This window comes from Trichechus manatus, unplaced genomic scaffold, assembly GCF_000243295.1.
Source record: "Trichechus manatus latirostris isolate Lorelei unplaced genomic scaffold, TriManLat1.0 scaffold00052, whole genome shotgun sequence".
NCBI lineage: Eukaryota > Metazoa > Chordata > Mammalia > Sirenia > Trichechidae > Trichechus > Trichechus manatus.
This window is the reverse complement of record NW_004443988.1, coordinates 5,305,212-5,322,024: the sequence shown is the minus strand read 5'-3', so window position 1 is coordinate 5,322,024 and position 16,813 is coordinate 5,305,212. Positions and strand designations below refer to the sequence as shown.

The 16,813-nt window shown below is 37.2% G+C and overlaps 1 protein-coding gene across 3 annotated transcripts in view; it reads left to right on the top strand.

The window, feature by feature from the left end:
• DTNB (dystrobrevin beta) overlaps positions 1 to 16,813 on the top strand; it is a 335,670-nt gene that overhangs the window by 62,988 nt on the left and 255,869 nt on the right. For all 3 annotated transcript variants that reach the window (XM_023732419.1, XM_023732417.1, XM_023732418.1), the window contains exon 6: positions 10,058 to 10,212. In XM_023732419.1, the coding sequence (XP_023588187.1) occupies positions 10,058 to 10,212 (155 nt within the window). The remainder of the gene's footprint in view (positions 1 to 10,057; positions 10,213 to 16,813) is intronic.

The following is a 16,813-nucleotide window of genomic DNA, read 5'->3' as shown; positions in this document are numbered from 1 at the left end:
TTGTTGTTGGGAGTTTTTTTAATTGCCTCTGAATTCTCTTCTCTTGTTATGGATTTTTTTAGTTTTCTATCTCAGTTTCTCCAGTCTCTGTCAGACCAGTAAGTCTGGTCTTTTTTTGTGGGTTCAAATTTTGTTCTACATTTTTCTCCAACTCTGTCCAGGGCCCTCTATTGGGATCCTTGTCAGAGCAGTTGGTAGTGGTAGCTGGGTACCATCTAGTTGTGCCTGTCTCAGTCTGGTAGGGGCTGTGGTAGTCCTTTGGAGTAATCTTTCCCTTGTATCTTTGGTTTTCTTCATTCTTTTTTGCTCCAGTTGGGGTGGGACCAGTAGAGTATCTTAGATGGCTGCTTACAAGCTTTTAAGACCCCAGACACTACTCACCAAAGTAGGATGTAGAACATTTTCTTTATAAACTATGTTATGTCAGTTGAGCTAGATTTGCCCCAACACCATGGTCCCCATCCTTTAGACCAGTAATTCAGTTCCTCAGGGAGTTTGGATGTGTCTCTGAATTTTCCATGATCCATTTGAAATTCTTATACCTACATCGGAGCCCTGGTGGTGGTGTGGTTGAGAGCTCAGCTGCTAACCAAAAGGTCAGCAGTTCAAATCCACCAGCCACTCCTTGCAAACCCTATGGGGCAGTTCTACTCTGTCCTGTAGGGTTGCTATGAGTCAAAATAGACTTGACAGCAACGAGTTTGGATTTTTTTGGTTATACCTCCACCGTTTAGGCTCTCTTTTATTGTTTTGATGATGTTGTCATTTACAGATTGAGTCTCTGTTTCCCTGTTTTAAGTCTTTTAGCTTTGTTTTATTATTGAAAGTTCTTTACCTAGCTTGTTATCTGGTTGATGCTGTCCTGTTTCCTAGACTCCATCTGTTGTCTGATATTGATTCTCTAACTGAAGGGTTGCCTTTAATATTTCTTGTAAGTATGGTTTGGTTTTTACGAATTCCCTAGGTTTCTGTTTATCTGGAAATACGCTTAGTTTCGCCATTGTTATTTGAGAGAGAGTTTTGCATGATATATTATTCTTGGTTGGCTTTTTTTTTCCCCCCAAGGTTTTGTATATGTCATTCCATTGCCTTTTTGCCTGCATGGTTTCTGCTGAGTAATTAGAGCTTAGTCTTATTGTTTCCCCTTTGTATATGACTTTTTGTTTTTCTCTAGCTGCTCTCAGGATTCTTTCTTTGTCTTTAGTTTTGGTAAGTGTGATTATGATATGTCTTGGTGGCCTTCTTTTAGGGTCTATCCTGAATGGAATTCTCTGAGCTTCTTTGACTGTCAGCTTTTTGTCTTTCATGGTATTTGCATAGTTTTCTCCCAGCAAATCTTGAAAAATCATCTCTGTGTTTTCCGTTTTCTCCCCTTGTTTTGGGACTCTGATCATACGCAAAGTTTTGTTCTTAATTGTGTCCCACATAATTCTTAGGTTTTATTTTCTTCATTCTTTTCTCTGATTTTTCCTTAAAGAAATTGGCATCCATGGATTTGTCTTCAATCTTGCTGATTCTGTCTTCCATTGTTTCAAATTTGCTCCTAAAAATCTTCTTTTGGAGTTGTCCCATTTTGGAAATTTTGTTATTTATCTTTTGGATTTCTGGTTGGTGTTTACGCATGATTTCTAATTGTTTATTTATTTTGACATTTTGTTCTCATATTATTTTCCTGAATTCTTCTATTACTTTGTATGTGTTTTCCATGATTTTTTTTCCCCGCTTTGGTTTTGTCTGTGTTTTCCTGATCTCTTTCCTAATCTCTTGGAGAGCCCTAAGTGTTAGTCTTTTGAATTTCATATCAGGTAATTCCATTGCCTTTTCTTCTACTGGAAGGTTATCTGATTCTTTATTTTGGTCACTTGCTGGAGCCATCTTGTCCTGCTTTTTTATGTTTTTTGATATTGTCTGCTGTCTCTGAGACATTAAGGTATTACTTAATTTATTGATTGTATGTTCATTTGTTTTGTCCTGCTTTTTTGTTTTGTTTTGGTATGTCAGGGCAGGTTGGCTGGGCATGCTTTGCTATTTGCTCGTCTCTGGGCATGATAGCTCTCACCACCTTGTCCAAGCGGGCAGGGCAGCAGCAGGCAGGACGAGTCCACTTTGCTGTACACTGGTTTGGCGTAGTGGCTGAGGGTGACTGGATAGGCACTGTCTGGCTTTTGATGTTGGTCTGCAGTGTGGTAGTGCTCACAGCCCCTTGCCAGATGGGCAGGGATGTCTGATGGGGAGTAGTACAGGCTTGCTTCCCACCATTCAGCAGTTGGTCGAGTGTTGCGAGGGGAGGGTGGTGTGGGTCTAGCGCAGTGGTGGGCCTCAGTGCTGGGTATGCTCTAGCTGTAGCGGTGTGGCAGGGGCCAGCGGGAAGAGGAGGGAGGTGGTGTATGGGTCTAGATGGGAAGGAGAAAGAAGAAAAAGGGGGCAGACAATGGTAGCTGGCAGATGAGGGCAGGGTGGACCCAGGGGCCAGTGGGAAGTGGGGGAGGTGACTTTGGGGCAGAATTGTGAGGCATGAGAAAGTGTGTTTCTGGTTACTGGGTGCTCCTTCTCCTGTTGGGAGCTCCATGAAGTTGTCTTCCTGTATTCCCTGTCCAGGGTCATTGTTGGCTATGTTCCAAGATGGTCATGTTGTGCCGTGTTAGTTGACAGGGGACCTCCGTATCTCTCCTTATTCTCTGTTTTCCATCAGTTTCTTCTTCCATTCAGTGTTTGATCTAGTTCTTTATCCCTTCATTTGTTGCTTAGGGTTCCAGGATTGACACGTGTGTCTGTTTTACTTAGTTTTTCAGGTCTTTGCTACAGCAGGATGGCATGGTGCGTCTGGGGTGCTGTGTTGGCTCTGCCTCCAGTGATTACTTTCTTATGAGAAAAGCACATGAACTTTTATAGTGTGATTGTCATGCTACAATATGATTGTCAGTTTTGGCTACTGTGAGAAGCCTTTTTTTGCCCTCACTTTCTGGTTCTCAGCTGTGTTCTAGTCAGGTGAGGTGGCTGAATCATGGGGTAGCCAAAAGTGAGGTATAACACTATACTGTAACAGTCAAATGCTGTTTAAACATTTATTTACTTTCTTCCATGTACTTATTCCATTGTCTTAGTTCTTAGTTTCTTAGTTCTTAGTTCCTCCAACCTCTTCCTACTGACTGCACTCTCTACTGCCACCTTCTATTATAGTTCCATTCTCTAATTTATGGAACATGCCCTAGCTATTTTTCTTTCTTTTATTTTGACTTTTTTGCTTTTTGCTTACTGGTTTCTTTTTTTTTCCCCTCCCTTTTTTTTTTTTTTGACTTTTTTGTTGTTGTTGTTGTTTTAGTGTCAAGATAGCATTTGAAATGACTTAACCAATACTTGTGCTTTTAGTTTAAAACATTTCTTAATTAGATTTTTCAGATACTATCTGTTAATAAAGTTTCTCTCCCCAGGTATCATTTATTTATAAAAATAGTTCACTGTTGTAGCTGTTAGGAATACATCGTAGATTCAAAAATAATTAACTTAGGGTCGTAAATATCAAGGATTTCTAATCAGAGTACAAACTTTAATGATAAGCATTATCAAAACTTAGTAATGTCAGGAACCTAAAAATAACTCAGACAACAAAATGTACAGACTTTATAGGCTACTATTTATTAAACCATATTTAATTGTCAATTTAACTGTAATTTATTTACTTTGTGTAATTCTGCTGTGATTTTTCTCAGAAACTTAATCTCCTTTTATTCATACCCAGCTGGTTTTTACTAAAAGGTAGGAGCAGATGATTCATAAAATTTATTTAAAAATTAGTGCCGCCATATTGAAGGGCATTCTCACATTATGTATCAGAAAGACTGTGAAGATATTGATATCCACTGACTGAGTTTACCTTTTGAGCTTATCTTAAAGATTTAATCAGTTATACTCCAAGTTTTATGTATATTTGTTGTAACGCTTTTTAATAATGTATGAAAAAACTTAAAACAGCTTATAGTTCAACAGTGAAAGCTTAGTTAAGGTTTGGGACATTCACGTAATTGAATGTAATGCATTTAAAAATATGTTTCACATGGAAATGCATAAATGCAATACAGTTTTAAGCAAGAATTTAGTGTACACATAGAAAAAGAAATATAGAAAAATGACAGGAGGAATTTTCTCTAGGTTGTAGCACGATGGTTTTATAGTATTATTAACAATTTAACTTATAAATTTGCATGTTTTTGATAGACCACCCTGAGTAGTCAGGGAATAGTTGACCTGAGATTCTTTCTACGTGTTTTTGCCCAAGATTGTCTGTTCTCACTAACTTTTCAGTTGTTTGCTTCCTTGATGTTTTATTAACAGACTCTAGAGGAGCCCCCTTTTGAAGTTACAATTAACCAGTTTCACCTCTTCAAAACTTAGTTTCCTCTGCTATAGTCTTTTAACAACTTGTCTCTGAGTATTTATCCTCCCTGGTTTCTGTTAACCATCCCTTCTCTTCATTAGATGGATTGACTGTTTATACTGAAGGTGTGATGCCCATATTTACATTTCTCACATAATCAATATATTTTAGAACTAGAAACAAGAGATAAACCTTAAAATTATATTTTATGAGTAAGAAACAGACTAAGAAAAAGAACCAAACAAAAACCAAGGGAGATCTGGAGACTTGCCTACAGTAGTCCTGGCTGAACCAACACTAGGACTCAAGGTATCATCCTGACTTCAGGAATGATACAGGAGTGTTACTAATGTTAGACTACCACATGCGCTTGGATATAGTTATATACAAGTACTTATAAACCTATGGATGTGTATTCATGCTTTTGTGGGTTGGATTGCTCAGTTCATAGGAAGATGACAGGAGATGAGGGTTTCTTGCAAAAGTGTTTGGTTGGTTCTGTTAGAAAGAAAGGGTGGTGGATAGAGGACAGCTGCCACCAGTGTAACCAGGTCCTTAGCACCAGAACAACAAAATCAAAACATGCAGTGATGGTGGATTAGTAGCATTATTTTTCCTGTTACACAAAGGGCAGAATATTTTTTTAAGTGTATATACATGTGCATTTAAGGGCTTGGTTGTGGAGTTTTCACAAGGGAGAAAGCCTACTTTTTTTTTAAAGTTGGAAACGACTAATGGGGATTAGTACACCTTCTTGCAGAGGTGTATAAATAGAAAGAGAATTACTGGGGAAATTAACCTGTGGTCTGGAAGATAATTTATTCCCTAATTCCAGGAGGGTTTCAAGCTTTAATTAGAGGACAAACTTAATTTTTTTGATATTTTTATTAAATTTTGTCACATGGGGTCGCTATGAGATGGAATCGACTCGACGACACCTAACAACAGCAGTTATTTCACTATCCAACCATGTCCTTTTTTAACTCTGGATTAGTTGTAGATTTGTCTGTGTGCATGTATGTTTTTGGAATCATAAAGCTACACACACACACACACACACACACACACACACAGACAGACACACACACACATATTTACGCACTTGGCAGCTAAAGTCTCTGGTCATGAATTTTTCTATTAGTGGACACAGGTTAATAATTTGCTGGTTTATCAGTTATGAATACATTGGGTGGCAGCAGAAAACTTGACGAAATGTGACTTAAACACACTGGGATTTATTTTTCTCATGTAAAAATAAGTTCAAAGGCTAGTACCATGACTTAAGGATAATCTTTCAAGACTCCGGTTGCTCCAGTCTTGCTGCTCTGCCGCGTGGCTTTCTTCCTCTGGGTCACGAGATGCCTGCTGTACCTCAGGCCTCATGTACTCATTCCAGGCAGAAGGAAGAAAGAGATGCCTTTGTCAGGAAAGCAAAAGCTTTTCCAGAAATCCATTCCAGAGTTACAGTGTGCAAAGGAAGTCAGTTTGTAAGCTGAGCACATTGCCATTCTAAACACAATCACGGTTCAGTTAGAAAGTGAAAGATATAAACATTGAGTCAGCACCTTGCAATGTCTGTCATTGCTCATGTTAACTCTTTGTTTCATTCAGATTTAATGGATGATTATTTTCCTCATTATAAGAACTGCCCCCCCCCGCCAAAAAATAAAATAAAACCGCTGTGGTCGAGTCGATTCCAACTCTTAGCGACACTATAGGACAGAGTAGAACTGCCCCATAGGGTTTCCAAGGCTGAAATCTTTACGGAAGCAGACCGCCACATCTTTCTCCTGTCAGCTGGTGGATTCAAACTGCCAGCCTTTTGGTCAGCAGCCTCATGTTTAACCACTGCGCCACCAGGGCTCCTCTGCTATAAGAATAGTAGCCAACTATTGGAATATTAAATCACTTGTGCTCTTCCCTCCTTTGAAAAGCATCACTGCTAACATCTGCAAAGCTCTGTGTCTGCAGCCTTGAATTGGAATCTACTACTCTGTATCTAACTGCTGGCAGGATGGTTCCACTTATAAGCTTGTTGATTCATTCAAATACAGATATGTCCAAAGCTAACTAAGTAGCTTTATCTTTAATTTCCTTGTTTTGATCAGAGCTCTCAGTATCTTCTCAACCTTAGAATAACCCTAACTTTTTCCATTTCCTTTATTTCTCAATCCAGTTTACCATCAACTATATAGTTCCTGCATTGAAATGTCCTGGATTTGACCCCCCCTTACTGTTATTACAGTAATCCACACTCTCACTACCTCATTTGTGCACTATTTGTAAGGTTTTCTAGCTGGCATCTCCATTTCCATTCTTCTTTAATTCATTCTGCAGGTCATTAGTAGTCTCATCTTCTTGGGACCTGTCATGGATTGAATTGTGTCCCCCCCAAAATATCTATCAACTTGGCTGGGTCATGATTCCCAGTATTGTATGATTGTGTGATTCCCAGTATTGTATGATTTTTGTAATCTGATGTGATTTCCTTATGTGTTGTAAACTCTGTCACTATAATTTAATAAGATGGAGTAGCAGCGGTTATACTGATAAGGTCTACAAGATTAGATAGTGTCTTAAGCCAGTATCTTTTGAGATATAAAAGAGAGAAGTGAGCAGAGACACATAGGGACCTCACACCACCAAGAAAGCAGTGCTGGGAGCAGAGCAAGTCCTTGGGACCTGAGGTTCTTGCGCTGAGATACGCTCCCAGACCAAGGGAAGACTGATGACAAGGACCTTCCTCCAGAGCTGACAAAGAAAGCCTTCTCCTGGAGCTGATGCCCTGAATTTGGACTTGTAGCCTACTAGACTATGAGAGAATAAGTTTCTCTTTGTTAAAGCCATCCACTTGTGGTATTTCTGGTATAGCAGCACTAGATGACTAAGACAGGACCTCATTTTCTAAATATTTTTTCCCTACTTGAGAGTTTTTAGTGAGTTTCTAGGCCAAATCCCTTTTTTTCCCTGTTTCAAAGCTTTCTTTCAGTACAGATAATTTTCTTATTCTGTTTTTATTTCCCTTTATTTCTCGCCTAGTCAAAATGTTCTCCTCAATGACCTGTTGCCTGCCTATCACCACCACCAGTACATACACTGTGTGAATTCCTGTCCTGCAGACGTTTATCCTGCTCTTCTCTAGTTGCATCAAAACCTGTTTTGACCTCATTCTTCCAAATCTTATCTTTCAAGGCCTAGCTCTTAGAACTTTGTTGACAACTCTTGCCTGTGTGTTTTATATCTATTCTAAACTATATTTTGAAGGAATGCAGTGTAATGGAATTTATTTTGGAGTTAGATAGGTGTGGGTTTATATTTTGATTTGGCCACTTACTAGCCTTTTTACCTTAAACAAGTTAACTTTTCTAAGCTAAAGTTTCCTTATTTATAAAACTTAAATAATTACATGCAGATGTATACTGTTGTGAGAGTAGAACAAGGTAATGTTATGTTAAGCATGGTAGCACTTAGTATAGGTTTGGTTGTATGAAAACAAAACCCAACAATAATAATGTCTTAAACAAAACTGTAGTTTATTCTTCTCTTATATAGAAGAAATCTAGAGGTATGTAGTCCAGGACTAGTAGTACTTCATGTTCATCAGGGACTTAGACTTTCTCTGTCCTTCTGTTCTCCCATTCTAATGCTTAACTTCTACTTTAAGATGACCACATGGTCTGAGGTGGCTGCAGGAGCTCCAGCTATCATAGTTGCATTCCATACAACAAAAGGAAGAACAGAGTAAGGAAAAAAGGGCCTGTTTTTCAGTTTCATCAACTTCCTTTAACTAGACTTCCTGGAAGTCCCTAATAGCTTTTCTGCTTACAATCTTATTGGCCAGAACTTAGTCACATGGCTACACCTTGCTAAAGGGAGGCTGGAAATTGTAATCTCTTAGTTGGGTATGTTGCTGCAAGAAATAAAATCAGTGTTCTGTTACTAAGAAAGAAGAGGATAATGAATACTGGCTGGCTATCAGCAGACTTGGCCATAGTTACCTATCGTGGTACCTGGCATGTGGTGGAACTTAACAAATAAACTCTGTAGGCCTCTGTTCTTTCTGTTGTATTTAGAGTCAGTTTAGCTGTTAATTCTTCTTTGCTTCATTATGTATCTTCTTCTTTTTCCAGCTCCATGGTTAAGGACCATGTATCATACTTCTTTGTTGCGCTTCAAAACACTTAGCAGAGTGCTTAGGACCTTTGTATGTATTTGTTAATTAATAATTTTAGAGTCACACTTCTATCAGCCTCTTATTGGATTTTTCCCCCTGTATGGGTATTTAATACTTCTCCTTCAGGCACTAACTAGCAGCTATTGTGAAAGGATTGATTGAGAATTTTTGTTCCTTTGGTAATTTCCTGTATTTTAATGTATTAGAAGTTACCTTGTAGAGTTGATATCTAAACATTTTATCTTTCTTTGTTTAATGCATTTTTTTAAATAAAGTTTTTCTACATCTAGTGCTTCAGGATAAATTCCCCAAATTGAACCGAAAGAGTAATGCATGTATGTACATTACATACATCTATTACACGTAGCTCTCTAAGGTACATGTTAACTAAGAATATATAGACTATGATTTTTCAAAATGCTGTGTTTGGAAAGGCCTCAGGAAATTAATGATTTCTCTGTGCATATTTAACTCACGAATTTGTTTTCAGGAAGCTTAATAGTTTGAAAAAGCTTAGGGCACGTTTCTTCGCCAAATTGTTCTTGAGCTCCTGGTTATTTTTCTTTTTCTTCCCGATGGTGGATGAGAGAGGAGTAGCAGATGGGACACAGGGAACTCTGTCTTTCCAAGAAGATAAAGAAATAATAGTAGCACTGGAAATGTCTTTCCCTGCTGATTGGGCCAGACTTTATGTAAAAATAGGGTCATCTAGTTTCAAAGTATCTTGAGATATAAGCGTTTATATGGGCTCTTTTCATTCTACTTTGGAACTTACCGAATGGAGTATTTTAAACATTCTCTATGTTCTTTTCACATTTATTCCTTCATAGGTATACGTTACATCATTAGTATATGAATATACACATATAAGTGTAATACCATTTTTTTCATACCCCCACCAGCAACTGGGAAATATTTTCATGTACTCAAACATGCATATGTCTTACACAAGCACATATTCAAATGCTGAGAAATAAAGCAGAGTATGGTGCTGCAAATTCTTGTTGGAACAAAGTGAGATATAAATAAATAAAATAAGAAAGTTCTGTACCATCCAGTTATACACACTCAAAAAGCATACATAAGTAAATGTACATGAATGGTGATTTGATTTGATGTTTAGATAGAATAGTAAGTTGGTGGGAAAGAGGACACGCATCAGCAAAGTGAACATAGTGATTTCTCTGTGCATATTTGACTCACTAATTTGTTTGTCAAGAAGCTCAACAGTTTGAAAAAAGCTTAGGGCACATTTCTCTGACAAGTTGTTTTTGAGCTCCTGGTTGTTTTTCCTTTTCTCCTCTGCTATGGAAGAGAAGAGAGGAATAACTGACTGGACATATAAACAGCAGTGTTAACATGAAAGAATAATTCTAACAGTAACTAAAAATCATAATAACCTTTATGATTTTTTAATGATTTTTTAAACTGGTATACAAATGACATATAGCCATTCATAAAAAATTGGTATTTCTTTATAGTTTGACTCTTTGGTTTTGTTCTCATAGATGTTTTCTCCCAGATGTCAGATTCCAATGGCTTAATGATATTTAGCAAGTTTGACCAGTTTCTGAAAGAAGTTCTGAAGCTCCCAACAGCTGTCTTTGAAGGGCCATCTTTTGGTTATACAGAGCACTCAGTCCGCACCTGTTTTCCACAGCAGGTAAGGACAGTTTTATAGAATGTAGGACTAGAAGAGCGCTCATTCGTCTCTCTGTCTTTTACTAGATTTCTCCACGTTGCTTGCAGCCAAGGAATATAGGTCTTGAGCAGGGGAGGAGAAAAAGCTTTAAAATGGGGGGATTGAACAAAACAGGGGAAGGGGAAATAAAAAATTCACTTAAAAATTCTTTTTTGGGGGGAGGTCTTTACTGAAAATAATGATAACATTTGAAATATTTTAAATTACTGAAATTTTAAAGAAAAATGCTTAAGATGTAGTGTTTATATTATTGCTACTAAGCATATGTTACATTCGCAAGTGAGTTTTTAAAACTGTGAAATACAGGGATTTTGAGATTAAACTTCATCATTACTTCCTGAGCACTGAAGATAAAGAATACTGTACAGCTCTCAACTGCCAGCAAAACATCCCTCAATGGTACACTACCATTTTCATATGAAAGAAAATGGGTTTGATTTACTATTTATTTGTGAGTTTCTTTTCGTGGTCTTGACCTAGAGGTTGATATGAGTATATTCCTGTGATCTTAACTATGCCTCAAAGAGTTGGGAGCAGAGCAGACTCTGGCTGTGGCATCCGTATGTTCAGGTAGAGGTTAGATGAAAGGAGCTTACTGCTAAATATAGAAAGTTCTGGAAAGCAAGGAATTAAAAAAATTTGTGGCAAAACCAGTGGGTAAAAGATGAATAAGAAGCAGCATATTGATGTAGTCTGAAAGTATCTCCGTATAAGATACTTATTAATTACAAAGGCGACATAGTAACTTTACAGTGGAGAAACCTGTTGGATACCACCTGAGCCAAACGGTCAAAGTCCATATCACCAGTAATGGGATATACTGATTTCATGGGCCTCCTGGTAAGATGAACTGGAAGTACACAGTATCACTTCTCTGGTGTTCCTCCTGCGAAAAATGCATAACCTGAAGCAAATCTTGAGGAAACATCAAACACAAACCCAAATGAAGAAGTTTCTACAACATAACAGATCTGTGTGCTTCAAAAAGGTCTCTGGATGGCACAAACGGTTTACGCTTCAACCGCTAACCTAAAAGTTGGTAGTTCAAACCCATCCAGACGTGCCTTGGAAGAAAGGCCTGGTGATCTGCATCAATAAAGATTACAGCTAAGATCCTTTGCTATGAGACCAGAAGAACTGGATGGTGCCTGGCTAACAAAGATTCTGTAGAAGAATCCTGGTCAAAACAAAAGTGGGAAAATGCAGAACAGAATTTCAAATTCTCATGGACTCTAGATTTTCTGGAGCCATGGAGGGTGGATGAACCCCTGAAACTGTTGCCTTGAGATAATCTTAACCTTAAACTAAAAATATCCCCTGAAATCATCTTAAAATCAAACGATACTATAGCTTAACTAGTAAAAACCTGCCTTGAGTATTATGCTCTTTTAAGAACTATCTATGTGGGATCAAATTGACAACAGCAACTGGAAAGATAAGACAGGAACCTTAGTGGGCAGTGAGTTTATGTTAATGAGGGAGAAACAACTCAGAAAAGGAGGGTGAGAACGGTTGCACAACTCAAAGAATGTAGTCAATGTCACTAAATTGTACATGTAGAAACTTGAATTGGTGTATGTTTTGCTGTGTATATTCTCAACAACAACAAAATAAATAGAATTTAGGGGGAAAAAAAAAGACTGCAGCCAAGAAAACTCATGGAGCATACAGTTCTGCTCTGTAACACATGGGGTCACCATGAGTCGGAATCGACTCCATGGCAACAAGTTTTATGTTTTTTGTTGTTTTTTTTTAATGGTTCAAAAACGTAAGTTTCGTGAAAGAAAGCATTCTAGATTAAAGGAGTCTTAATAGACATGAAAACTGACTGCAACTCATGACCCAGGATTTTCTTTTATTACACAGCTTATTATTGGGACATTTGCAAAAGTCTAAATAAGTTCTGTACATAATAGCATTCTGTTAATGAATGTTAATTTTGTTTTTTATATTTGTAAAGTAATTATGTAAGAGAATGTCATGATTTCTAGGAAATTCATTTAAGTCTTTAAGTGTAGAGGAACATCTCTTCCCCGGTGTGAATGTTTGGAGAATGTGGGTTAAGGATAAATGGGAATTATTTTTGTAACCTTGCAATGTTCTTATACATCTGAAATTATGTAAAAATTAAAAGTTAAAATGAAAAAGGAACAAATCTGAAGGTTTGAGAGCTGAAAGGATAGTGTAATCTCAGTCCTCCTGACCTTGGATACTTTGATTCACAAGAGAACCAAAAAGGTAAAAGACCTCTTTTTACATTTACAGTTAAGAATTTATATTTATCTGAATTCAGACTTTCAATCAATATTTTACTGTTTGTTTTTGAGGTCACTCAGTTTTAGCATTGAAAGTGGCACCTATAATACCGGGGAGTTGTTTTTAGTAACTTCTGAGACGATGTTCTTCCTAAATTTGTACATGCTTTGGCTGATTGTTTTTGTGCAAATTAGCCTCTATACACTATTAATTTTTATCTCAGTGTAATTGGCAATTTCAGCTTTTAGCATATTAAAAATATTTCTGTGCTTTAATTTATTCTAAGAAAAGCATAGTTTGTTATTTTCCCCCCCAAATTTGCATTCCAAATGATATGAGGTTGTCTAAACATATCCTGGTACAAGAATGTCCTGCAAGTACTGAAATGCCCTTCAAGGATTTAAGTGAGGATGAGTGTGATGAGGAAACTGTGAATGACTCTTCTGTGTTTTTCATTCAGAAGTCATCTCTGCTGCTGCTGCGTTAGTGGTGTCATCGTTTCAAACGGTTGCCCACACAGTGCTCTGGGGTAGTCTTGTACGTGATGCTATACGTGGCTTTTCACACAAGATGTTACCTGGAAGTCTGGCTAAAATTTGTTCAAGGTTTGGAATGCTTCTGCTAAGTAAAATAGTGTCAGAATGGGAAATAGATTATATATAAATAAATTTCAGTAAAGAACATCTCATAATACTTAGAAAAGGATCACAGTCATGTGGAATACTAAACCCAAAGTAATATTTGATTTAATTATTATGTGAGTACTTTAATAAGAACCTAATATTGGAATAATAGTTTAAAAGTTGAAGAATACAAAAAAATTTCTAATTGTTATTTCTAAGGATGCTATCCAGAATTTTGTGAGAGCGCTGGTGGCCCAGTGGTTAAGAGCTTGGCCGCTGACCAAAGGCTTGGCAGTTTGAATCCACCAGCCACTCCTTGGAAACCCTATGGGTCAATTCTACTCTGTCCCGTAGGGTCTCTGTGAGTCGGAATTGACGCGACAGCAGTGGGTTTTTTTGTTTGTTTGTTTGTTTATCTAGGATTCTGCAGATTATCTTATGACATAACTGTGAGCCTTTGAACTCACAACCTGACTGTTGCTTTTCACCTGCTTCAGAGTCCTGTAAAATCAGTCTGTGCTAGATTTGGGAAAGTCAGAGAAGCTTATCTCAGTCTAGATGAAACTTGAGTTTTCTTAAGTCCATGAGGAAGATAAAGAAACCTCGGAAGAAATAGAAAGTACTGATAGGGAGACCAAAAAGTGAGACTGTTTGGACATAGTTTCAAAATGCAGCAAGCATTATATTTAACGAGTTTGGGTTTCTTTTTGAAAATGGGCTTTTCCCGTATAGTTTGTTTTCCCACAGTATGCATTTCTCTAATGTGAATGAGCTCACATACCATCAGGTAGAGGGGAATGATGTGGACGTTACATGGAAACTGGGTTGGTTCATATGCAGTTTTCCCCAGCATATAGATCTCTTGGGCTGAACAAAGAAGTGATCACAGTTAAAGAGAAAGTGTGGCTGAAAACCCTGCAGAAGTACCTTCCTTTAGTGAAAGAAGTCGCTGATTTAGAGGATTCATGAACTGCTTCACTTTCTCCAATGTTATGATGATAAAACTGTGAATATGGATGAAAAAGCTGTGAAGACATTTCCCCCCGTGTTTAAAAAAAAAGATCAAGTAAGCTATCCAGGGGATCTCATTTTCAGTTTTGATGAAGCCAATCATGAAGAAGGAAAAAGTGTGCCAAGATGTAAGGCTGAAAGGTATCATCTGACAGTGACTCTTGGTGGAAATAAATGCCTGTGAAGATTTAATGGTGCTGGGATTGTTACTAGTATTGTTATTGTTTTGGTAGTTCTCTGTTTACAAAGGTACAAATGTTTTTAGTGGCTTGTTCTTGCCCTGTTTTTCTCATATGTCTTATTATTGTTAATTCTGCAGTTTTGCACATTGTACAGTTTTCCAAGAATGCATATGTTGCATTATAGCAAAAATGCTTCTGTAATGATATGCAGAGGATTGCATATTTGTTTATTTTAATGTAGTTTTAATTCTCTCCTAAAAAACAATTTTTGCCTGCTTTTCATAAACTAGCCCAAAATAAGAGGTACAGATTTTTGTGATTCAGTGGTTTTAGGAACAAAAGAAAAATTGAAAGCATTTATAAATTAATTCAACAGAATACGTCTACCAGAATAGCTAAAATTCAGTGACTCACAATACCAGATGTTGATGAAGATGTGGAACAGCCACAACTCACAGGAATTACCAGAGGGAGTATAAAATGGTACAACCCTGTGGAGGAAAACCTGGTGGTTTCTTATAAACCAAAACAGACCCATGACCTAGCTATTCCACTCCTAGGTATTTCCCTAAGAGAAATGAAAACTATGTTCACAAAATGACTTGTCCAAGAATACTTATAACAGCCTTATTCATAATAGCCCCCAGCTGGAAGCAGCTAGGTGTCTATCATAATAAAATGTTGGAGTAAAATTTATTTCAAGAGATGAGAGGTCTGGAATTTGCTTCAAAATAATCGATTTTGGAAGGCGCGAAGGCATAGAGGAAACAAAATTAGCCATATGTTGAGAATTATTGAAGCTGAATGATGGGCGTACTATTCTCTCAACTTTGGTATACTTTTTAAAATTATAGGAATAGAAAAAATTAATCCTAGTAGTACATTTGTAATTGTGATTATTGTCTGAACAAAATACAGTGTTAATGTAGTTCCCCAAGCATAATCTTTTGGTGAGTATACCAGATATATTAATATTGTTCTACATTTATCAACTAAGAAACTGACTTCAGAGGCTTAAAAATTATTCAGAACTAACAGTGAGATAGTTAACTTCTCCCATATTTTTTTCCAAACTTCCTGGGTTTGGGAAGTATTATATTTCTCCTTAGAAAGATATTTGCTATATCTTTTATTATTTATTTTCTAAGTCTTCATATTGAATTTAATTTGAAGAACTCAGCCCACCCTGCAGGGAATTTTAAATCTGATACTTATTTTTATGGAAGGGAAACTTGAATAAGCAAAGGAAAAGATAGATATTGGAGAGTGATGGAGGAGAAGAGAGTGAGATAGGAAAGAGATACATTCTTTCAATGAGCATATCCAGGAGATACTGATACTCTTCCCTGATCCAGAGGAGGTGGGAAGTAGGAATAATGTAATGTGTCTACATTATTGCTGATGGATTTTCAGACTAGCAAGAATATTTCATGCCTGGAGATGTCCTCTGTTTACACTTTGACCAACATATGTTCTCTAGCTATATGCCGAAATGACTTTTCTTGTGGCTTTATTTTTGGAGTGAGATGTTTTCTGGATGTTCTGACCTATTTTCCTGGACATCGAATAAAGTTTGGCAAGAGTAGCCTCGCTTGTCTATGGGTATATTCGTAGGTAGTCTAGTTATGGAGATTTTACAGTCTCCATTAAAAAGCCAGTTGTCATTGAGTCAGTTCCGACTCATGGCGACCCCATATGTGTCAGAGCAGAACCGTGCTCCATAGGGTTTTTGGTGGCTGATTTTTCAAAATTACATCACTTGGCCTTTTTTCCAAGGTACCTTTGGGTGGATTCAGCCCTCCAGCCTTTTAGTTTGCAGCTGAGCATGTTAACCGTTTGCATCACCCAGAGACTCCTACAGTCTCCGTTAGCAACCACTTATTGCCATATAATCTAGCATAGATTATTACTGTATTTCATTGATTTTTTTTTCACATTTTAATGTCTTAACATCTTAATCTCTGATACATCATATAGTCAATGGCATCTTACATTTGCTGTTGGTGGTTAGGCAGTGGTCATGATGTGGCTGTTATTTCCTGTATATACATAAACCTATTCATAGCTGTTTGTATTGCTATCACCTGAATTGTTATTGCTTTTGGTACTATATGTGTTGTCATTTAAATGGTCTCAGAAAGAGTATACCATCTTTGACTTTGAACAGAAAGTTATTGTATACACAGAAAGGCAAGAACACAGAACAGAGGGGAATAAATTTGACATTAGTGAAACAAATGTTCATAATTGGAGGAATGCCACATTTTCTTATAAGGCAACAATCAAGTGCTTTACAGAACCTTAAAAAAAAAGGAAGATACTCACAAATAGATGAAGCAGTGTTTATTATTGAGATATGGACAGAAGAATTTATTGTCACTCGAAGCAGTACAACTGAAGGCAGAAGAAATTACCAAATCCCTCTGAATAGATGAAAGAAATTTCAGTTCCTCAAGAGGCTGGTGTGACCGAGTCACATCATGAAGGATT